Source organism: Ursus americanus, chromosome 25, assembly GCF_024610735.1.
Source record: "Ursus americanus isolate L20-20 chromosome 25, mUrsAme1.1.p, whole genome shotgun sequence".
Taxonomy (NCBI): domain Eukaryota; kingdom Metazoa; phylum Chordata; class Mammalia; order Carnivora; family Ursidae; genus Ursus; species Ursus americanus.
Genome location: NC_142151.1, coordinates 26,531,044 through 26,555,343, shown reverse-complemented (window position 1 = coordinate 26,555,343; position 24,300 = coordinate 26,531,044). Strand labels below are relative to the sequence as shown.

General features: G+C 39.1%; 1 protein-coding gene across 16 annotated transcripts in view; it reads right to left on the bottom strand.

Moving 5' to 3' along the window:
- The window catches only part of PPFIBP1 (PPFIB scaffold protein 1), a 173,954-nt gene that overhangs the window by 23,512 nt on the left and 126,142 nt on the right, over positions 1 to 24,300 (bottom strand). For 10 of the 16 annotated variants that reach the window (XM_087855714.1, XM_087855716.1, XM_087855717.1 and 7 more), the window contains 10 exons: positions 21,817 to 21,903; positions 20,605 to 20,718; positions 19,544 to 19,675; positions 14,650 to 14,742; positions 14,238 to 14,330; positions 12,770 to 12,884; positions 10,854 to 10,886; positions 9,442 to 9,503; positions 6,196 to 6,280; positions 2,693 to 2,847 (listed from right to left, as the gene is read on the bottom strand). In XM_087855714.1, the coding sequence (XP_087711840.1) occupies positions 2,693 to 2,847; positions 6,196 to 6,280; positions 9,442 to 9,503; positions 10,854 to 10,886; positions 12,770 to 12,884; positions 14,238 to 14,330; positions 14,650 to 14,742; positions 19,544 to 19,675; positions 20,605 to 20,718; positions 21,817 to 21,903 (969 nt within the window). The remainder of the gene's footprint in view (positions 1 to 2,692; positions 2,848 to 6,195; positions 6,281 to 9,441; positions 9,504 to 10,853; positions 10,887 to 12,769; positions 12,885 to 14,237; positions 14,331 to 14,649; positions 14,743 to 19,543; positions 19,676 to 20,604; positions 20,719 to 21,816; positions 21,904 to 24,300) is intronic. The other 6 variants (XM_087855721.1, XM_045811745.2, XM_045811749.2 and 3 more) reach the window with 6 other exon arrangements.

Below are 24,300 nucleotides of genomic sequence, written 5' to 3'. Positions count from 1 at the left end.
AACTCCAACTCCAATCTCCCTCCCAGCTTTTCTTTAACAATGTCGCTCAATAAACTCAATCCTCATCAGATCATTCTGGTTCCAAACTAAAAGCCTCATCGAAGTACAATTCACATAGCAAAGACTTTTTTTTTTTTTAAGGATATGAGACTCTCTGGGCACATCTTACAAGTAACAGCTGTCTTTCTGTAAACAGGCAGCAAGCACACTCATTGGCTGTCAAGTGTTATTTTTCCCTTCAGTATAAATATATATTTAGCAATTAGGGGATTTTTTTTTCCCTCTAAAATATTTCTTATTCCTTAACTAATCCCTTGCCTCTTTCTTCCAATTTTATTGAGATATCACTGAGATGCAGTACTGTATAGATTATAAAAAAAAAAAAAAGAAAAAGAAAAAAAAACCCACATATTTTTTCCTTTCAATGAGAACTTTTCGGATCTTCTCTCTTAGCAACATTCAAACATACCAGACAGCAGTGTTAACTATAGCCGTCATGTTGTACATTACACCCCCAGCTCTCATTTGTCTTATCACGGGAAGTCTGTACCTTTTCACCGTCTCCCTCCAATTTCCTCTACCCACTAATTCCTTATGAATGACATCTTTTAGCCCTCTCCTACACTAAAGAGAGAAATGTGAATTGTTTCCTCCTTGAATTCATTTTCATTCAATTCAAATTTCATTTTCTCATTAGGTAATTAGTAGGAACAGAAATGAAAAGTAAAGATGCCACTGGGTTTCTTCTCACTACGTACAGTAAAATGTTAAAGGAAAGATGTCCAAAAGAGGAAGTGTAAAACATAAGGGAGCCAAGATTGTTTAGTGAAAAACAAACTAAAAACAACCTTTCCCATTCCTAGTTTCTCTAGACAGCACATTGCATTAAAATTAAGAAATAGTTTCAGGGCAAAGACAGAGGAGCTGTCAAGAAGCCACGGGTGTGCCTTTGTTAAGACCTCGGGAAGACTTAAGCTAGTGCTATCTCATTGAAACCTTCAAAGAGATCAAAAACTCTAGAAGCAGAGGGATATTCCATAGCAGCCTCACAGAAAACTTTAGAGAAAGGCTTATTGTGAAGATATCTGTAGGTATGCTCTACCTGATGGAGCGGATTATAAACTGATTCATAAGAAATTCCAAGTGGATAAAATATTACACCAAATTAGACCAACAGGGACGGAGACAGTAGAAGGTAGAAGACCTTGGACTTGTACAGACGCTTTTACAGAAAACAACTCATCTGCAATTATAGGTTCCTTCTCATGGAAATGGAAAGATGACTCACGAGGAATAACCAAGAGCCCAAAGGACTGGGTCCTGTGAAGGAACTGGCAACATGGGCCTGGCTGGATTTTGGAACTGCTACGGACTAACGACACCTGTGTGTCTTCCATTTTCTCTCTTTTTTAATGGGAATGCCGAGCAGTTATTATGCCTATCCCACCACGGTATGTCAGGTGTAGGGCACAAACAGCTTGGCCTTTAATTGCCTGGTTCTTTCAATGGAATGGAGTACTACTCAAGAAGCAGAACCCCAGGAGCTCCAGCCGCATCTTGACCCGGCGTGGACGACAAGGTCCTAGGATGCTGCTGCCTAAATGGAATGAGACCAAGAGGTCTTTAAAGAGGGGATGAGTATATTTTGCATAGGAAAGGGATGTAAATTATTGTCGCCAGAGTGTGGAGAGGCAGATTGTACTATCTGCATATGGTTGCACGGGTATATGCCACCCCACGTGCTCTTCTTAAATGTGATATTGTTACATGTCCATCAAGAGGTAGGGTCTATGTTTCCTCTCTGTGAATGTGTGTGGACCTGTGACTACAGGAGAAGAGATGCCACATGACTTCTGAGTTATACCATAAAAGGTGATATAAATTCGCTCAGTCCTCTTCTTGGGATGCTCATCCTTAGGATCCAAACACAGTGCTACGAGAAAGCCAAGCAGTCACGTATTTCCAGCCAGGGCCTCACGTGAGGTCCTGGGCAACAGCAGCCCCAACCATGCGATATACAAATGGGTAGCCTTCAGAGGACTCAAGCCCCCAGCCTCACACCATTCCAAGTGTCGCCCAGTGGAGCGAAGAAGAAATGTTCCTGCTGAGCCTTGCCCAAATCACAGATGTGTTAGCAAAATAAATGTTATCATTCAAGCCACGAATTTTTGGGGTGGTTTGCAATAGATAATGGAAACAGATTTTGGCACCAGTTTGATGTGAAAGGAAAGTAAACGAGTTCAAGACTAAGTATTCCTGTCCAGTTGCTTTTTTCCCCAAGTCTAAAGAAGTCAGGGAAATTTTAGTCCAGCATTTTTCAAAGGCACCACCGGAAGTGACTAAAACCAAGTGCTTTATATAATCTCATTTTATCCCCTTTCATTTATTCCCTATTTATTCTTTAATAAGTAGATTGCATTCTATTTAGGATGACATCTTTCTCCCATATTTTTCCTGAATTATTTAAGCAATTTTGACATCGCCCAAGGTATTTATTTATTAAAGAGAGGGAGAAAAAACACACCTTTCAAATAAAGTCCTATGAGACTGAGTCTTGACACAAAAATTGCCAAGTCTCAGTCAGTAGTCGCACTGAGAGAAGATCCCATGTGTTTCATGCTGTCAACAGCATTTTAACCTTCAATGACACAGTCTCTTCACTATGAAGATAATGTTAAGAGTCTGTAAATACCTCTTCCGGAACACTTGTGTTAAATGGGTCGCGACTGGGAGATCCCATTACTGGTGTAGGTGATAGACTTCTCTCCAGGTCACTAAAACCCTGCGCATCCAGCAAAGTGGAGATGGAACCGGAAGTGAGCAGATCTTCAAAGTCGCCATCTTGACCTAGGAAAAGACAAAGCAAAAGGAGGACAACAGCAGCTTTTCATTTACATTTCACTTTGGGAGGAAGAATACCAACCGAATATAAAATTTTTTCTCATCCTCAAAAATCAAACAGTCAGCTTCTCCTGAAATCCTTACAAAAATAACAACAGGGCTCCTAGGAAACATGTTAAACTATGAGTACCTGAGGCCTGGGGGTGGTATTAATAGATACCATCACGGACTCACAGCATTGAAATCAGAAGTTAATTTAGTCCAACAACTGTCCTTAATTTTGTTTCAGAATTTGGGGCTTTTCAAATTTGAGTTCAGAAATAACCAAGCTGGAGAATACCAGTGGTACAACAAACTAATTCTGAACAGCAACACAGTCACCATGAAACAACTCAATATTCATCATTACCGTTCTAAAAAAAAAAAAAAGACACACCAGAAAGAAAAAAGGAAAAGAAAAAAAAAAGATAGGCAATCTTTGATTCCTTAAGATGATCCTTCCATGCCATTTATTTTAAAGCAGAAAGAATAGTCTTATGGACAAATGCAACCACATATCCAGCAAAGCTGCCAACTCTGAGAATTTCTTTTCCATCTCCAGCAATGAAAAGGATTAGGTGCTGAACAACTGTGCCAGATACTCTTTTTTAAAACCAAAAGCTGATGCTTAAAACACTATTCTCTGAATAATACAAAATGGCAAATCATATACTCATTCAAAGCTATTAACTAGACTTAGCTTAACTTACATTTTATTAGGTATTTAATTTCATCAAAATGTAGATATTATTAGCATTCTCTAAGGACTAAGTAAATATAAATCCTAGTGAGAAATCACTGTTTATAAACTCTTTATTAGAACAGGACATAATTTAAAAGCTACCTCTTTTTTCTACATATTTTATAGGCATTAAAAAAGATGAAAAAAATACATGAGGGGCACCTGGGTATCTCAGTTGGTTAAGTGTCCGACTCTTTTTTTTTTTTAAGCTTTATTTATTTATTTATTTATTTGAGAGAGAGACAACAGAGAGAAAGAGAGAGAGAGAGAGAGAGAGAAAGAGCACGCATGTGCACACAGGCCAGCAGAGGGGCAGAGGGAGAGAATCTTCCAGTAGACTCCTGGCTGAATGCTGAGCTGAGGCAAGGCTTGATCTCACGACCCATAAGATCATGACCTGAGCCAAAACCAAGAGTCGGATGCTTAACCAGCTGAGCTACCCAGGCGCCCCAAGTGTCTGACTCTTGATATCAGCTCAGGTCTTGATCTCAGGGTCGTGAGTTCAAGCCCCATGTTGGGTTCCACACTGGGCATGGAGCCTACTTTAAAACAAAAACAGAATAACAAAAAACCGCCATGAAACTGACAAAAGTGATCATGCCAGTGAAATTATGAACAATATTTACCCCTTTTCTCTATTTTCTACATTTTATAATTACAGAAATTAATGTTTTCCCTTGGTTTTTAAATATAAGAATTACAATGTTGCGATTCTATAAAATCAAACACTTTTAAATGCTATGACTATGTAAAAATTAATCACTTGTGAATTTGCAATATTGTCTAAAAAGCGACACTCTCTTGAAAGCACAGAAAATGCTGAGTGATGAGAACCGCCGTGAGACCACTGATAGAGGTTCATTTGCTTGCTCATTTGGGTAGTCACAAAATCTTACACACTAAGCCCAGTGGACAATAAGCTGAAGACCCATTTTCTTTTAAATACTCGTCCAAAGTAGGATTTTCTTTCTTTCTTTTTTTTTAAAGATTTTATTTATTTATTTAACAGAGATAGAGACAGCCAGCGAGAGAGGGAACACAGCAGGGGGAGTGGGAGAGGAAGAAGCAGGCTCATAGCGGAGGAGCCTGATGTGGGGCTTGATCCCACAATGCCGGGATCACGCCCTGAGCCGAAGGCAGACGCTTAACTGCTGTGCCACCCAGGTGCCCCTGATTTTCTTTTTGAAGTCATCAAAATTGAAATTCCAAAATCTGAGTATTTCACAAGTACCTTTGAAAAGATTTATTACCAGTGCTTACTTTTAGAGCAAATAACCCCACCTATGCTTTGCTAATAAACAAGGATACTTTCAAAGTTCTTAACACTTCTGTTTTAAATGACTGCCAGAGATTTTCCATATTTGAGGATGGCCAACTGCACCACGCATAGATAAAATAATAATACATCAAAAGGCATGACTATTTTTTAAGTTTCTAATTCTAATTAACATACAGTGTAATATTAGTTTCAGGCGTACAATATAGTAAATTCGACACTTCCAAACATCACCCCGTGCTCATCCCAACAAGTGCCCTCCTTAATCCCCATCAAAGCATTACTATTTTTACTTAGATGTCTTATGGTTTTGCTTTTTTTTTTTTTTAACTTAACATACTCAAAGCTGAACACAATCCCCCTTAACCATTTCAATGCTCCCTCACTAGGCTTCTCTTTCATCATCCACTTGGTTGCTTTAGTCAAAAATGTCAATCTTTCTTGATTCTTTCATCTTCTTCACTCTCATCTAATTCATCACACCACTGTGTTAATTTGAACACCAAAATATATTTCGTCAGTACCACCATATAACTCCACTTGGAATCTTGCGAGAGTCTCTCGATTGGCTTCTCTTCCTTCCAATACTGCTCCTCCCTCCTCGCTCCTCCCACTATGGCCCATTTGTTACAAAGATGCCTTGGACTTGGGAAAACCCTTCAGTGGATCCCTGTGGGCTCACAGAGCTGAATGCCTCACATTGCCTGACCTGGTCAGCATTACTTCTATCAGCTCAGCTCAGCTCATTCTCTCCCCTGCTCACTACCTTCCAGTCAGGAACAATTTACTTCTTAAATACACCAAGCCCTTTCCCCCCATAGGCTCTTCTTTTTTTTTTTTTTTTAAGATTTTATTCATTTATTTTTGAGAGAGAGAGAGAAAGCATGAGCAGGAGGGAAGGGTAGAGGGAGAAGCAGACTCTCCGATGAGCAGGGAGCCCGATGCAGGACTCGATCCTAGAACCCTGGGATCATGACCTGAGCTGAAGGCAGATGCTTAACCGACTGAGCCACCCAGGCGCCCCTCCCCATAGGATCTTGAACAGGCTGTTTGTTCTCTTTCTCTGGAATGCTATCTAATGAACTCCACAGAGGCTCTCCCTGACCAACCAATCTACAGTATTCTCATTGGTCTACACAGCAAGAAAGTATCTAGAGAACAGATGCCTAATAATATTGTTGAATGAATGAATGAACTAATTTGGAATAATGGACATTCCAGGAAAATGAAGCCAAACGTTAAAGTTCATAGCCACTTAAAATCAAGTAAAGTAGGAAAACCTATAGAGCCACACTACCTTTTTTACCTTGGGTCAGTACCGCCGTATCTTGCATTTTCTTGTACCTGTTCAGGCACTGTCGAAGATCTTCTATTTTCCGATCCTATTAATAAAATAAATTGTCATCTTTAAATTATGACTTTAAACAGTAAAAGTAATTGTGACATAAAGAATAGGGAGACATGAATTATTTACATTATTCAAAGAATACTTCTAAACTTTAGTAAAACTGGTAATATCTAGAATAGTTTTCCTACGTACATCAGAGATAGAGAAAAAGTACCTCTAAATTTAGAGATCCTATCCTTCAGCTGCCATCTTTAAAAAACAAAAACAAAACAAGGTAATAAGATACAAAACAAAACAAAACAAAAAACAAGAAAAAAATCAACTTTAATTATTCTCCACTCCAACTTATGGGTCCGGTCTTGAAAGAAAGATCTACACCTGCTGTCTTTATCAGCTATCATCAATCACAGTCTGGCTTTTCTCTTCTTAAAACACAGCCAAAGTTGTGTCAATTAGTCATCAGAGCCTTTCTACTTACCAAAAATAAGGAGCACTTTTCATCCTTTTTCTAATTTGACCTCTGGTACTTGACTGACACCACTCTTTCCTTCTTTCACTTTTCTTTCTACTCTTTCTTTTCTTCTCTTTTGATTTCTTAATTCCTTGACCAGATATTCTACTTCCACTATCCCCACTATCTACCCAGTCCAGACTATAAAATGTTAGTGCTTTAAGATTTTGTCCTTTACCCTCACTCTCCTTGATTCTAAAGATGGGATCCCTAGCTCCTCCCTCACTGGTCTGGGGCCTGGCTATGTGATTTGCTTTGGCCAAAGAGATATCAACAAATGTGGTGCAAGCAAAGGCTTGCAAGGTCTTTGCACATTAGGGCTTGCCCTCTCTCTCTCCTCTAGGGAACCTTGTGAGCACTATGTGAAGATGCACAGGCTAGTCTACTGGAGGATGAGAGACCATTTGGAGAAGAGACATCCCAGATGGGACCAGCCTACGCAAGTCTGTTAATCACTAGACATGTGAGTCACACCGTCCTAGACCATCCAGCCCATCCCGCCCACCAGCTAACTGTAGAGATCAGCAAAGCCAGCCCAGACCAGAAGAACCACCTAGCCAGCCATCAGAAGTGTGAGAAATAATAAATGTGATTTGTCATGGAGCAAAACCTAACTTACGTATTAACTACAGTTTAGTCCCCGACAATCTACAATTCTGTATTTCCCCTAAAACTGATGGGGTTCATTCCCTACCCAATCTATAATTATACATTAATCTCAAAATTTAGATTCACTTTCCAACTTTCTATGAGAAATCCCCTTTTAAATGTCTCATGAACACAGCAAATTGACTGTCTCTAAAATTAAGCTCATGATTTGCTCCTGGTACTTGAGCCTCTGCTTAGAATCCCTTAACTCTTTGAGGACACTATCATTCACCTCGTTACTCAAACTAGAAACTTATTCTCAAATCCAAAAATTTTTTTTAAAAGATTTTATTTATTTGAGAGAGAGAGAGAGAGAATGAGCAGGGGGAGGGGCAGACAGAGAGGAAGAAGGAGGCTCTCGGCTGAGAAGGGGGCCCGACGCGGGGCTTGATCCCAGGACCCTGGGATCATGACCTGAGCTGAAGGCAGATGCTTAACCGACTGAGACACCTAGAAGCCCTCAAATCCATTTTTTTTTTTTTTTAAATCTTGTCAACCTGTGTAAATGTCAGCTTCATATACCCCTCCACCTTATCTCATTCTGAACTTTTCCAGGATGCACTGGGCTATTCCGAGCCTTGCTTTTGAGACATGTTTTGGCTCATAGATACTTTCCTTAGAAGCTTTCATTTTCCTGATGAACAACTCTTGCTTTTCCTCAGCTTTTGCTCAAATATGGCCTTTTTGAAGCCTTCTGGAACTACTAAAATCTCACGTCACGCTTGGTGCTCCTAAAGCAGTTGAACGTCTCATAAGCCCTTGGTCAACACTGGGAGATTTATTTGTTATTGATGCTTTTTGAGAGAGAGAAATTAAAACTAAATGAAATTCAGCGATTATTTTTAAAAAGTAAAAGCTATCGGGGCACCTGGGTGGCTCAGTCAGTTATGCGTCTGCCTTTGGCTCAGGTCATGATCCCAGAGCGCTGGAATGAAGCCCTGCATCAGGCTCCCGGCTCTCTGTCTCTCTCTCTCTTAAATAAACACATAAAATCTTTAAAAAAAAAAAAAAAAAAGTAAAAGCTATGTGGGCTCCTTGCTAATGACTTTCCTTTTTATTCCATAGTGGGAAAGACTAACAAAAAGAAAACTAAAAATGGGTGGGTGGATAGGACAATGAGTTTACTTCCTAATACAGGGCAAATAAAGAGAATGAAACGCAAAAATGTATACCTACTAAAACAGAGAAGACAAGAATTAGAGAAAGAAACAAGATGAGAGAAAAAGATCTTTGGCATTTGCTTGTTTTTTTTACTCCTTGAGAGGACTCTTTTCTTGGGAAAATGCCTCCTTGTTCTATTAAGGAACCTGAGGTACGAGTACTTCTGAGGACAGGAGCTGAACCCGACTGTGGCTGCCGGCTGGATATATGACTGAGCAGGCAGGCCGTGAGGAAACACCTAGCTTTAGAGGTAACTATTTCCCTGCTCTAAGCAGGGTGAAGTGAGAGAAGCAACCGGAGAGAAGAACCCCAGAGACCTTGGCATCTGGCCAACGTAGCTAAAACAGAGCCTAGGGCCATATTGGATTTCACAGTGTCCATGCCTCTGTGTTCTTGTATCTCACCTCTCAGGAGAACAGAGACAATCCCTGATGTGAAAGAACCCAGGAGTGTAAAGGAAATAATATGAATAAAATCAACCCCATCATGAAGCCAAAGTTGTCACGGGCCACCCCTTTCAGGGTTCAAGTTAGCCCAGAAAGTGTGCACTTTGGACTGTATCCTTTCTCTCATTTCCCACCTGAATCTAAAGAAGTGATCTGAGGGCTTGAACATTTTTCCAGATTCATGGGGAGGGGGGAAGGGAGCTCTCAGTGGAACTAGTGCCGCTGGTCGCCATTCTACACACACGGTCGCAATTACAACTGCCACCACCGAGTGCGGGCACACAAGGGTAGAAAGGGAGAACGGTTGTCCCTCAACGTCAGTAGGGTGTCGGGTATGTTCTTTCAAACTAACATATCTCAAGAAAACGCATGGAATGATCAAAATGGTGGTACACATCCACATAAAACACTTCAATCTCATTTAGATACCTTTTCTTCATTTGCTGCCATCAGGGACTCCACAGCCTTTTTCATTTTTTGTACTTCAATATCTGAAAATATCACAACATCATGTCAGAAGTCAGTTTCATTAACGTGTGTGACAATAACAAGAGGCTGACTCTTCAGACAGAAATGTTTTAATGAAATGTTTACCATCCATATCCTCTTTTGGGGAAAATCTGAAAAATGAACACCTTCCATGTCACCTGAACAGTCATCACTCCAGAAAGCAAACAATATGGGAGAGAGCTAACTACCCCCTCTCGAAGCAACAACAAAATCTTCAGGAGAACACTGAAGGTGAAATTTCAGTGCTGTAACCATGAAAACATGGACTTTACAAAAAAAACAAAAACAAAACAACCTAGAAAGCAGTGGGTGAAAGCGATGAACGGTGTACATGATGACATAAGCAGAGAAAATGATACTTAGCTTTAACCAAGATGGAGACATGAATGGCAAGAGCCTGATGAAATGTGGCATTTATAGGAGCAATCATGCTAAGAAGCTGGTTGTAGGTTCCATACAGAAGGATAATAAATACTTTGCTTCATCTATAAACATCATTTCCAACACTACTTTAAAGTGTAAAAGCCAAAGTAAGGTAAATGTGATTTTCCTTAAAATTTGACAAATACAAAGGCACGTTACTTTAATAACAAAAGAACCAATATTTTAAGATGAAAGGTCAGCCTAAAATGAAATCACAAATTTAAAAAATTCAAACAGAAAAAAAAATTTGAGCTGAAGTTACCTGCTTCTGAGGGAAAAAAAAAAAACCTACTACTTAATTTTTAAAATAGTGGTGCATCGTTCACTGCTGATACAACATTTCCAATTAAGGTATATTCTATAGAAATTGCCTTCTTTTTTTTTATGCCAAATTCTCTTAAGAATTCAATATCTGGAGGAAAGAGCCTATTAATTAGGAATTACCTTTATGCTGCATTATATAATCTGGGTTCTGTTAATCAGCCTGGGTACAATATCTTTTCTAACACCGAGAGGGCATGTCTAATTCCTAATGTAGATCTCAGTGAAAACGTGGGCTACGAAACATTGAAAAGTAACTTTCTCTCCTGACCCTGGGTCTTCTGAACTACAAAGAAAAGGCTTCCTTACCCCCACTACTTTGAGTGCTCTGTTGTATTACGTGGAGCAAAAGGGCTGAATCAGAAAAAAAAAAAAAAAAAAAAATCAGCAAAACGACCTTTTGCTCCTTGTCTTTATTGTTTGTTTATTTACCCTCTCTTTTGTGCACTCTGAAGAAATGGAGAGCTTATTGATGAAGCAACTTCACATCTTTGGTAAGAGAAATGTTTTGAAACACATGCAAAGAGCAATCCAAGTAGTACTTTTGGTGAATGTAAAGGCTGATGGAAATACACCAAAAACCTTACTTTTGTCTTTGAGCTTCTTTTTAAAATTTTCATCTGTGCAGGAAAACCCATCGAATTGGAAGTTAGTATATACATTACAACAATAAATATTTTAAAAGCACGATTATTTCGTCTTTTACCTAAAAGAAAGAAACTCTGACCCTATAAAGACTGAGTATTAAACACTATTTTGTGGCTTTAGGAACAGTACTACAATACACCACGCTCTGTGTAAGGTTAGAAAGAGAATATAATTCATCCAAAGACCTAAATTTGAGTTCCTACCTCCGTCAGTTCATCTTTGTGAACCTTGATTTTCTTGTATATTAAAATGAGGCCCATGGAGTCCAAGCACTCCTTACGCTCTACGCGATGAAAAAACCGTTAGCGATGCTTTGGTTGTTTTTACATTTCTATTACAGGTCAACACATGGCTCTCCTGAATGTGCCCAGCACACTGCTCACAACACATTAAACTCACCACTCGAATTCAACAACACTGACGTGGTCTATCTCCTATTCAATGAGATGAGTCCGGGGATCACACAGTTAGATGCTATGCCAACATCAGATTGCCATGAAGTTTCTAAACATTGCTCTTAACCCTTGTATCTCTCTGGCTGTGCGTTGGTAACAAGCAGGTCACAGACCAGTATCCATCTTTGGGCACCACTACTCTAACACATCCTCCAGCCCACAAGTCCAATAATTCCCTTTTATTCTTAAAACCCTAAAAGCATGACCTATCTGTGAGTGTGCTTTATAGACACACAATTCTAGAGGCACATGGCTGGCTCAGTCAGTACAGTATGAGATTTTTGATCTCCGGGTGGGAGTTCAAGCTCCACGTTGACTATAGAGCTTACTTAAAAACGAGAAACAAAAAACAGACAACCACCATTCTATATATGCCAAAATATATAAAGGAAAAAAAAATCCACTTCCTTCAATGGTTGATGAGTTGAGCTTTCTGATCCATAGGGAATTGCAACTACGGGGATATAAAGCCAGCGTATTCTAGAGCCAAAAAAGACATGACAGGTAACCTAATTCAAGCCCTTCATTGTACAGACAGTGAGGTTACCAATGTTCACACGATACGTAAAAATGTACTAAAGCTACACTAGATGGAATGTTTTGTTTCCAAAGAGTCAGAAGGTGCTTTGGTAGCTTGCAGTGCCACCATGATTTGTAATAACAAAGAAAGGTTAAAACGAACCTAGTGTTGTCACGTGTTATGTGCATTTAGATTTCCAAATATAACATAAAGGACACATTTCATTCAAGTTATTTTCTGTCAAGTATAACATCCAATAAAAATTACAGTCCATACAACATTCAAGACAAATCTCCTCAATTACGAAAAAAATTTCTGATAAATTCACAAACGTTTTCAAAAACACAGAATCAGCCTACTTTCCCTTCCTAAGGAGGTCGAGGGCTCAATCCATGATAAGAAATTTTCATTGATTTTCCAAAGATGCGAAGTCTTTTCCTCTTTTCTTTCAAAAAGGTAGGAACGCTTTCTAAATCCCTTACATCGTGCTGTTTCAGGGTCAGTTCAGAGGGAAATAATCTTGGGACATAATAATGGTTCCTTTTAATGCTTTCTGTCACTCCCTTGTACCGTGATCTGAATAAGAACTCTCTTGGAGAATTTACAACCTAGTCATCTAAAATAAACACCTGATAGAGTACAGAGCTGCCCTTCTCCAGCTGCTGAAGAGGAAGCTAACAGCGCCAGGCACGGGAGAGAGTCTCAGAGGAGTCCCTGCTGTCCCGGGCTTCGCTGGTTTCTGCTAGCGACCCCCCCCCACCCCCCTTGGAGCTCACACATCACTAACACTGGGTTCTTCTGCAGATGTAGGGAGGAAGGGAGGGCTGCATAGGGAGGGTTCGAACAAGTAAGAGAACAAATGTCAAATGCATGTACCTACCTCGGTCAAGAATTTCCAGCCCTTCTCCTTTCATCTTGCACACCAACTTTTCTTGTAGCCTTTTTACTTCAGTTTCCTTCTCCTCCAGCTGTTCTTTTAAAGAGGCCAGTTCGTCCTACAAATGATAAACTCATTTTAAAACAGGAGATGATGACTAAAAGGGACTATTCGGGGAGCATGTTAACTCTTAAATCAATCATTAGTTTTTGGGAATGGAACAGAAAACAACAGGAATCTAGATGCAGACTTGAGAAATCAGACAGTGGCAATGGGAAGCAGGAAGCAAGACAGTTAATGAAGGTCAACGTATAAGAATTCTGGTATAAGTGTTTCACGTTTCTGTGTGACCAAAGTAAAACAAAATCTTTTAAAGTATAATTAGGACCAGGGTAGCCCTAAGGTTTAAATATTATGTTAAATAATAAAACAAAAAATCTCCCCAAGTTAATCAAGGATGATGATCAAATCAGATACAAGTGTCTGGCAAATAAAGGCAAATAAAGCCAAAATAAAATGCCAATTGGAAAATATATATTAAGACTTGACTGAGATTTATTTAGTGTTTCAAGATGGCACTCATGTTCCCTGGACAAAGCAGAGCTTAATTAATGAGCAAGGCAGCAGGTGATGAACAACGTTAGCCAACTCGTGGGACTAAGTAATTCATCCTCATCACCAAAATAAAAGAACAGAATCTTCTACAAGAATGGAAAAAAGATTTAACGAACAGATTTTAAATACCCCCCTTATTTTTTACTACATAGCTCTTAAAGACTCCAAGTCCAATGTTTTATTTACTAATGCTTTCATTTTCAGCGTAATTTTGGTGAAGAATTAGCTTTAGCAAAATGAAATTTTGCTGGCTGTATTTAGCACAGAAAATAAAGTTATGCAGTGCTAATAAATGCACTTTTATAATTTGATAAACATTTTAATTTCAGTCTCTAAATCTATGTATTATGTTTAGTACAATGAGAAGATTTCCAGTGAAGCAAGAAAGCTGGTCCTATACTTTTTACTTGTGAGAGGCGTGGATACCAAGTACAAGGAATTTTCAGTAGCTAGTTTTAAGCAGTAATTGCAACTTACTGCCACGATATGGTTAACCTTCAAGAAAGTCCCAAAGGAAGAAGCAGTCTCTGCTATTGATACAAAACGGATATTTTTTCCCAGGTGCATTTTTACAACTATTTTACCATGCTTGGATCTCAGATACTCTAAGAGAGTGAGATCTAATTTATAAATAAATACTTTTATTATGCTTATTTATTATTTTTCATTATTTCATATGTTTCTGAAAACAAGATGAGGGACCGCATTGTCCCTTTCATCAGCTTTAAATGTATTTTTAAAAAATAGATGACACACACACGATGAATGCACATGCTACTAAAAACACTGTCACGGCAAACAGCACAAGCCAGAAAGCAAACAGGCCCAGGACCCCATTACCCAAAGTCTACTACACCTTCAGTGACTCCCATTTTTGCTCCATCCGCTGCTTTTCATACTGCATCTGACCCACCTTGATTTTCATGCTAGAAAGTTTGGCCATTAAAGACTGGTAGAGAGACAGAGGTGTGAAAGAAACCACAGATAGAAAAAGACAAGCCTGAATATCCAAGAAAATAGTATCGGTTTATAAAGGAGGTTAGATAACTAAGAGAAATAACAGGTTATGTTTTACCAGATTAGTTAAGCCCCGATTTTTATTCAGAATAGTGGTGTTCAAATTCAAGAAGGTCTCCAGCTTGGGGGAAAATTTCATTCACTTGTAAAATACCTTCTTTATCATCCACTGAGTTGAAAACCTACTTATATTATCAATCATAGATAACTGAGTCATGTGTTTACAAATTTTTGCCGTTGAGAAAACTTACTTTGGTTGATTTCAGCTTTTTTTCATACTGAAGTCTTTCATTGTCCATTTCACTGACTCTTAACCTCAAATCATTGATCTCTTGCATTAGCCCCTGTCGAAGAAGGAACAATGAAATACATCAGGAAAGCAGCAACACACCTATCTATGCCAAAATAGTAGCTTGGAAATCTGAAGTCAACAGCCTCTGGGTTCAAGTTGTATGAATTGGATCAGACAAATGGAAACGAATGTATCTCCCTGAGACCCAAAGCATCTTTCCAGTTAAAACACTACTTTTAATTCTTAATGCTCTGACCTACAATGATGGAATCGATTATGGAAATAAAAGGTAATTTTTAAAATTCAAATTCAATTAATAAACATATAATGTATTATTAGTTTCAGAGGCAGAGTTTAGTGACTCATCAGTCTTATATAATACCCAGTGCTCATTACATCACATGCCCTCCTTAATGCCCATCACCCAGTTACCCCATCCCTCCACCCCTCCTCTCCTCCAGCAACCCTTAGTCTGTTTCCTATAATTAAGAGTTAAAAGGTGACTTTCAATTTGATTAAGAAAGGTAGCTAATCACATACTATCAATCATTAGCTGTTTCCCGACTAAAAATCACCATATAGATCCTGTCTTTAAAAATTAACTAGAAAAATTTTCTTTAGTAAAGCCATCTACTTTTAGGGCCTTTTCAGTCATATGTGGATTATTTGTAAAAATATTTTTATAATTTCCTCCTTTGTCTAATAAAAATACAGATTGTTCATCAACCCAGTCTGGGAGAATAAAATGGAATTTAAATCCTTTTTTGTTTTTTTAAAATGTAAACCTTTTAAACCAAGGATTTTCAACTGGAGGGTGGATGCGGGCCCTGTAATTTACAAATACATTGTCATAATACACTGTTTTATTTGGAATAGGAAAAAGACAATAATCCTAAAGTTTTCATAATACAAATACAGCCAGATGCTTTTTCTACTTCCACTTTAAAAAAAAAAAAACTAATTTGCTCGTAAAACTTGTCTAAGTGTTTTGAGAAATAGCAACATATTTTTGTCCAGAGCCCAGACAGTTAGGAAAAGGAAATCAGAATGCCACACAATACCAACTTCAAATACTGTGGAGAGGATTTATTTTTTACTACAAGCCATCAAGACCCCATCAACGGTTAACGTGTTTTTATTCCTCATTTTACAAGTCTGCTAATCCTGAGCCACAAATTAACAGATGACAGAATTATTCAAACATGCCATAAAAAAGAAACAAACAGCACTATAAGAAATAGAACTTTCTTCCTGAACTTCTATGCGTACTGATTCACACATTCACATGCACAGAGAAAGGGATGCCTTTCCTAATTATATAACTACTTAACGGTACTATATAATAATTACTCATTAGTTATTACTATAGTTATTTTTTCCTTTTTTTTTTCCCTAAAGAGAGAGAGCGCACGTGTGCGTGCTCGTGGGGAGGGGCAGAAGGAGAGAATGTTCAAGCAGACTCTCCGCTGAGCATGGAGCCCTAGGCGAGGCTCCATGAGATCCTGACCTGAGCCAAAATCAAGTGAGAGGCTTAACCGACTGGGCCACCCAGGCTCTCTTTTATAATTGTTATTAACACAGTGTTGCAGTAAGAGGACATCTATTTTCTCCTTTCACAAACGAGGTCAGGAACTGTTTGACAGGATTGAATTTCAGTTGTGATTCCTTATCTACCTGTTCAGAATTCAAGTCTAAGGAAAATGTCAGTTTCTCCCACTTATTTATCTCCCATTTGTTAATCATCCTTACATACTACGAATTCTTTGTGATCTTCCTTCATCTGCCTGGTCTTTTCTATATGTATCTTTCCATGTTCTCACGGCTAGCAGCTTTGAATTCCTATTTGGTATTGTTTCATTTTACCACTTCCTTTAGAAATAATGACAATTTGCAAAGAAAAAGAAGTAATTGAAAAAAAAAACCGAATTGTGAATTGCGATAATTTTTCTATTAAAAAAGAAAAAACCCTACCCAAATATCCCTTGTGGCAACTCTGTAAGTATGAATGTAAATCTCCAAACTGAAAGAAGTCCTATTTTCCCATCATAACTCAAGCTGGAAAATCTGGAAATACCTCCTTCATATAAAACTTTAAAAAATGAAATTCAAATTATTTCCAACTAATTTCTTATCAAAATTTCAGTTCTTTTAAAAAGAAAACCCCTGTTACTGTTCCCTTTTCCCTCTCAAGAGAAACTCCAGGCTCGAGAAAACTCAATTTCTGGCATCTGTACTCCTACCAGAAGGGGGCACTGTTGAATAACACTAAGCATCTCCTATCAGCCATTCCTGAGATAGGCAAGTCTTCAAAATTCCAGGATTTCAAGACTTTTACCCCTAATCTTTCAGAAGTGCCTATATTTCTTCCCCATCCCAATATTTTCTTAGAAATTAATCTCCAAACAATCTAAACTTCTAAGACAAAGTTAAATAATTTTGGATTCATGAAACAGCCAGGGAGACTGTTTTTTTAAAGGAGGCTCCAGACCCAACATGGGGCTAGAACTCATGACCCTGAGATCGAGTCTCATGCTCTACCTACTGAGCAATCCAGGAGCCCCCAAACATTTTATTTTTATTAAGGGAACAATAATAGGAAAATGAGCATATTCAATTCAGTTTAATTTTGAGGACTGTTTTATTCATTGTCATATGTAACAAAGTTGATGAAATTATAGCTTATAATCTCTGGGTATGCATATTTTACCAATAGTATTGAATATTTATTAGAAAATTATCAAGGACTGAGTTTACTGGAAGTTTGATGACAGAATCACTTTGCTTATGTTGAAAATGTATGAGTGAAGCAAGGAAGCACTAGAAAAAAAAGTTTTATAAAAAAAAAAAAAAATGCAGGGGCGCCTGGGTGGCTCAGTCATTAAGTCGGCCTTCAGCTCAGGGCGTGACCCCAGAGTCCTGGGATCGAGCCCCGCATTGGGCTCCCTGCTCCGCTGGGAGCCTGCTTCTTCCTCTCCCACTCCCCCTGCTTGTGTTCCCTCTCTCGCTGGCCGTCTCTCTCTCTCTCTCTCTCTCTGTCAAATAAATAAATAAAATCTTTAAAAAAAAAATGCAGACAGGGCTTCCTGGGTGGCTCAGTGAAGCCTCTGACTTGATCTCCAGCTCAGGGTCCTGGGATAGAGTCCCTTGACAGGCTCCATGCTCGGTGCAGAGTCTCTTGAGATTCTCTCTCTCCTTCTCCCTCTGCCCCTCCTCCCACTCACATGCACACACACGCATGCGCACTCTCAAATAAATAAATAAATAAATAAATAAAATCTTTTTTAAAAATGCAAACTCAAGAGATGTAAATGCTGCTCTGGAGTTTTATAAAAAAATCATAACACATTCACTTCGATTTAGTCCCAATGTCTGGTTAACACCTCAGATCCAAATTAACCAGTCGTGCAGGTTAAGACCCCCCTAAACTTTATGTGTACAATGGAAAAGGCCAACCCTGGACCCGAATACTGTAACTTCCTTCCCTGCACCAGAGTGAGCTCCACTGCATGGTGTCCATCGGCTGGCTGAATTCTATCGTGTTATGCAGCAACTGTGGCCTCAGGGAACAACAAAAAAGAAAAAGAGGAAAATATCCAAACAGATTTTTAAAGAAAGCACTAAAGGGACAATTTTAGAGAAACCGGGTCACTTTCTTAGTTCTGTTTTAAGAGCCCCGGTCTCAATCAAGTGAGAACCATGCTCACATAGGTGACTGACAAAGAGCTTTAGAAGATTAAACGTGAACTAAGTTAGGGATCTCCTTTTGCTGCTGAAGAAGTAATACATATGCCAAGACTTTCCATTACAGTTCCATCTTTGGCAGAAAATTTAATTTTGAAAATAGCAATGGAGTAAATCTCACTAAACCCAGTCTATGCAGGACTTGTATATAATGGTTAACATACGTAATGTACCCCATATCATGATGGTATATAGTTGGCTTGAGATAAATGTTTGAAATGAAAATGGGGGGAAATACTTAAATAATTTCTTTTCCTCTCTCCTTGGTACCCACTTTCTAATCCAGTATGACAACTCTCCATACTCCCACGGAGGAAACAAAAGTGAGAGAAAAGAAGAGATGCCCCTAGGAGATAAGGAAGTCCTACAGCTCTTCAGACTTCTTCCCAAATAAACAGATTTCAAATGGATATGCTCTCTTTCCCCAACAGCAAATAATAAGCAAATGAAAGACCCGGATTAACAGTAAGATAGTACAAAGAACAAAACATGTGTAACCACAAAAATGGGTATTTCCAGTTGTGGAATCTATCCCAAATTTCACAAAAGTATAGTGAGCTTTAATTGGAATGATTTATGTGAGGAATAGAGCAAAAGTAGAAGGCCGAACTAAATAAACTCTAAAAATCTGATTTTTATGATTCAATAATGAAAGCATGCTCTCTGTCCGTATTTTAAAACCTACTTATTATATAGCAAATAATCAGTACAACTTAAAAATGGCTATTAGTAAAGGGATACACTTAGATCCATTATTTCCATAACAAAGAAAACCACTATGGATGGAAGGACAGACAGACAGATGAAGAGAGAGAAGCTCCAAATGTTATAAAGTCAAAAGTTACTTCTAAAGATTAATGAAAGGATGAATATCTCATATCAAAAGTCTCACAATAAATACTGCCGTGAGTATGTAGTGATAAACAGTCAATGTAAAAAAAGTCAATGTAATTAAAGATTATTCTTACAAAGAAGCATAGATGAACGACAGCATGTAGTAATTAACTGCCTCCCCCTCACGGCTACAAGGAATTTCAGCTTGTTCTGGAAACATGTGTATGACGTATATACACGTACAGGCGTATGTATATGGGGGGGGTGTTGTCACTCACCTCGGTGTCTCTGAACCTATCTTCATAATCCAATCTGTCCTTCTCTACAGCTGTCAGTTTGAGCTTCAAGTTAGATATTTCAGCCATCAGATCCAACTTCTGAGTTTCTAAGGATGTCCTACTCAGAAGCTCCTATTAGAATTTAAGAGAGACATTCAGAAGTTGTTCTATTATACATAGTCACACATGGATGTGTCTCCCAACTGCAAAGCAGTAACCATCAAGTGTCGGGAATGTGGTAAAGATTAATCACTAAACAGATAAAATTTGAAAAGATTATTTGCTTCAGTTAACCTTCGTTGAGCAGAATGAAACGTACGCTTGCTTCCTGGGGAGACATACGTTATATAGATACCCATGTATAGAAACCTCACAGGCTGTCGAGCCTGACGATAACACCGACGAAGACAGGTTTACTATGTGTTCTGAGGCACTGTTCTGATGTGTTTTAAGTGGCTCGATCCTCAAAACAAACTGATGAAGTAGAAACTCCTAAAGATAACTCCCAAGTTATCCTTGTTCAACAAATGAGGAAGGCTAGGAACAGAGAGGTTAAGAACTTGCTAAAAGTCATACAGCAAGGAAATGGCAGAGCGAGGACTCAAACTGAAACAGTCTCCCTCCAGTGGGTACCCTATCCACGGTATTACAGGTCCTCTTGTCTACCGTGTGTGTGTGTGTGTGTGTGTGTGTGTGTGTGTGTGTGTACATTACAAGCTTCCCCCCACCCCAGTAAAAGTCATATATGGTACTTATCTTTTTACTTAATCATAAAATATAGGCTCATGTTTGGGGGTTAGGAAACCATATGAAAGTGTAAAGAAGAACATCAAAATTACCCCCAATCCTAGCAATATTTTATTCCAGATACTAACTACATGAACACTTTCTATGGTACGCACGTGTTCTGAGACCCTGCTACGCTGGGTTTTTGCTTAGAGATGCCAGTCGAGGTGAATCATGAACTTGACCGCTACAACAGAGTGAACATGACACCCAAATGTAGCCCTTCAAAGAGTTCAGCAAGAAACTCCCAGCCTGGGGCGGGCTTCTGAACATACCTGCTGCAGCATTTCTTCTGTGGCGTTCAGCTTCTCCCTGTGCTCTTCGAGACAAAACTCCAAATCTCGAATCTTCTCTCCCTGAGCCTCTACCTGGTCTGTTAACACACTCACCTGTATTTAGAGCAAAATACTGCAATAGATTAGCAAGATTCTGGATCCCACTGCAAATTTTATTTCTCTAAATAGAAAAACTAAAATGATGTCACTACCCATTTGGTGGTAAAGAAAAAAATCTGTGAATTAATAAGACAGCAGACCTTTACAATCCTATTTAAGTGATGCTTGTTGATCTGAGGACTCCAATTTTTAGGGTGGTTAGGGCTGATTGGGGACATGCAACACCTTACATTTATAGTCACATCATTTCAACCATTTTATGCGAGAGGGCATGTGCACAGCTCATCCTTTTTTGGGGGGGGATGGGTGTGGGAGGTAGTATTAGAGACTAAGAGAGGAAATGGAGTTATGTTTGAAAGAGAAGCTGTCAAGGACTAATTTAAGTTTGATACCTCAGGAAGAATACAGAAAAGGATCCAGGGAATTCAAATTCCATATCTTTCCTGATTAAATTGTCCACAAATGTGTTCAAATCCAAGATGTAACTCAAAGATCCACAAGGAGACACTGGATTTAGTCTTTTCTCCTTGGTGCTTATTGAATATGTGAGTCTTTCCCCAATCACCAGTCTAGTAAATACACCGCAATTTATTTAGCTCAAAATACCAAAGTAAAAATATTTGTCATGCATTTAAAACATTATGAAAAAGAAGAAAACCCAACTTTAGCCACTAAACGAGACTCCACAACTCACGTTAGGTTCTGTTTGGCTCATGGTATCATTTTTAAAATTGAAAAATTAAACGTATTCAGATTCAGAAATATTCAGATTCATGAATATCTATATAAAAATTGCAATTTCTGCTGTATATTTAGAAAAAATCAGATCAATAAGATGACAGATCAGATCAGAAAATCAGCTTAGATGACACTGTGTCTGTCATCAGAGGAGCCGAGTCTGCTCACTCTAGACTGGGTAAGCACACCCTTGTGCTGCCACAGTCCCCACCACTCCCTATTGCATACAGATGGCCTACGTACTTATTTCTATTAGCAGTCTGGCTCCTGGAAGCATCTGAATATGCCATCCCAACTTAAAATGGTCTTTGTAAACATGTCACGAATAAAGAACAGCATTTTAAAATCACTTGCCTGGAGAACGAGAGATTCTTTGTCATTTTCTAACCGTGCTAGCCTTTCTTGATATACCTCTCCATTCCCTGGCAGGTGTCCATTTGTCTGAAAAAGATGAAGTAGTACGTGTAAGGCTTGACTCTCTTTAAAACTGAAACTACTGTGGGCAAATGAAATGGCATCCATTTTTAATCCAAGGAACCTGCATGGAATTCAGAGAAGCTGTAGCTGCCGCTAATAGAAAATACGAGACTGCAACTTGGTTCATTTACCTCACAATAGGTAAAACAGGCATGTCAGGCACTTAGGCATATTACCACCAAACCAGACAACTTCTCATCAAGCAGAAAATCATGCCCTAGAAGGAACCGTGGTTACTGACATTCACTGGTAGTGGAGGCACAGCCGGGTCATGCAAAGGTCTGCGAGTGTGTGGTCAGGCACAAAATCCCCATTTCCCTCTGAATGACAGTGCTACTAATCCTGGGTGGGGACACTGGGAATGTCCTGGGATGCCCTTCCATCCCTCCCCTCTCCTGAGTTCCAAATCCAGGACTGCAAAATCCAGGCAGCGGAGGTGTGGGGCAGCTCACACCAGCTTCTTCCCTGCTACTCAGAACCAAATCACAGGGCAAGTCTTCCCTTTGTCTTGAAGCCTTTCTTTCTTCCCCTGAAAGCTTAGCCATCAATCAGTCCACAATGACATTCCCTGGCAGCACTGACGAGCCGTCCTCATGGGCACTTCATCAGTTTCCACCCTGACTTCACTAACTTCTTGTGAGTGTGCTCGATTGGATAATGTCATGCCAGGCTCCTGCACAGAGCCCGTAAACAGCGATCATCCTGCTATCACGGCATGGGCCAGGTGCTCACTTTCTTCCGCTCTGTCCGGCTCCGCACCTTTCTATCAGATGCGGACATGTTTATGCATGGTGTAAATGCCGAACAAAAAAGTACAGATTGGGAAAGCAAGTCACATTCTTTTTTTCTCAGCTGTCTCATATGTAAATCATTAAGGAGACACACGAAAAGGCTCACAGAGAGCAGACAACATAAAAATGTCATTTTGAAATATAGCAGTATATGTGATATGTCCCTTGTTATCTCATTTAAATAGTTCATAATCATATAATGGGTAATCCCAATAGAATTTTCTGATTCCTCATTCAAATGCAACAGAAATAAAAGCCAGTGGAGCTCAAATTGGTTAGTTGGGGCCATCCAGAGTTCAATCAAAAAAGCAAATAACTTCAGGGGCGCCTGGGTGGCTCAGTCAGTTAAGCGGCTGCCTTCAGCTCAGGTCATGATCCCATGATCCCAGGGTTCTGGGATCCCTGCTCCGCAGGAAGCCTGCTTCTCCCTCTCCTCCTGCTCATGCTCTCTGTTGCTATCTCTCTCTCTCTCTCAAATAAATAAAATCTTGGGGAAAAAAGCAGATAACTTCAGATTTAAAACCAGGGAAACACAAACTCATCCTTACCGCCCAGGACACAGCAGATGTGATATCGATTATTTTCCAGAATTAACTGGTATTATTATTCTACCTTTCCAAATAATGCAGTTCCCCATATAAATTCTGGGAATAACAAAAGGCATGTGTTGAAAACACACACACACACACACACACACACACACACACACACACACGAGCTTTAACAAAAAAGGAATTTCAGGATGGTGCCTCTAAAAATTTAGATGCACTGGACAGATCTCCCATGAGGCCACAAAAGAATCAGAAGCTAACTGAGGAAGCCTGCCACGTGTATGTAGAGTGGATAAAGTTTCTAACATCAGCTGCTCGACCACATACCTGTGCAATTACCACAGCACAGTTCTGTTCATATTGTACATTGAAGTACCCAGAATTAAACTGTAAGTACTAGGAGGAGTGGGATGGAATGGCCTGTGAAAGACTTCTAACCCTGGGGACTACCATGAAAATGAAATTTATGTAACTTCTTGAGGACAGTTTTTTGGAAAGGAGCCAGGATGTATAATAATGCACGTTCTCAGTCTAGGGAAGTGCTCAGACTGGCCCTATGCAGCTTTAAATCCCTCATTCTGATTATGAACGTTGGCAGGCATCTGCTTTTAAAACCCCACATAAGCGAAGTTTTATAAACAGATACATTTCATTAGGTAGGAAAAAAAAAAAAAAGGTTTCTGTTCACCGAGGATAAACAGCAAAAGTTGTTATTTCTTCTGACTGAAGGAAATTATAGAAAGATTAGAAGTGTTGCTATGGCAAGTTCTAGAAGTGTGTCACGAAGCCGCTGCACATGATACAGAAATCAGATGTTCCCAAATCAGCATCACAAAACTATCTTGTAATCAAAATACCAAAAATTGACTCACAATGGGCACACTCACACTTCTCAAGACTAGTGATATTTATGAGAGCTCACAATGCTTAATTTTTTTTTAAAAAAACACCACAGGTCACCATAGCAAAATAAAGCAAAAGTTAAGAGCCACCAATGGAGTAGTTACATACTTTTAAAG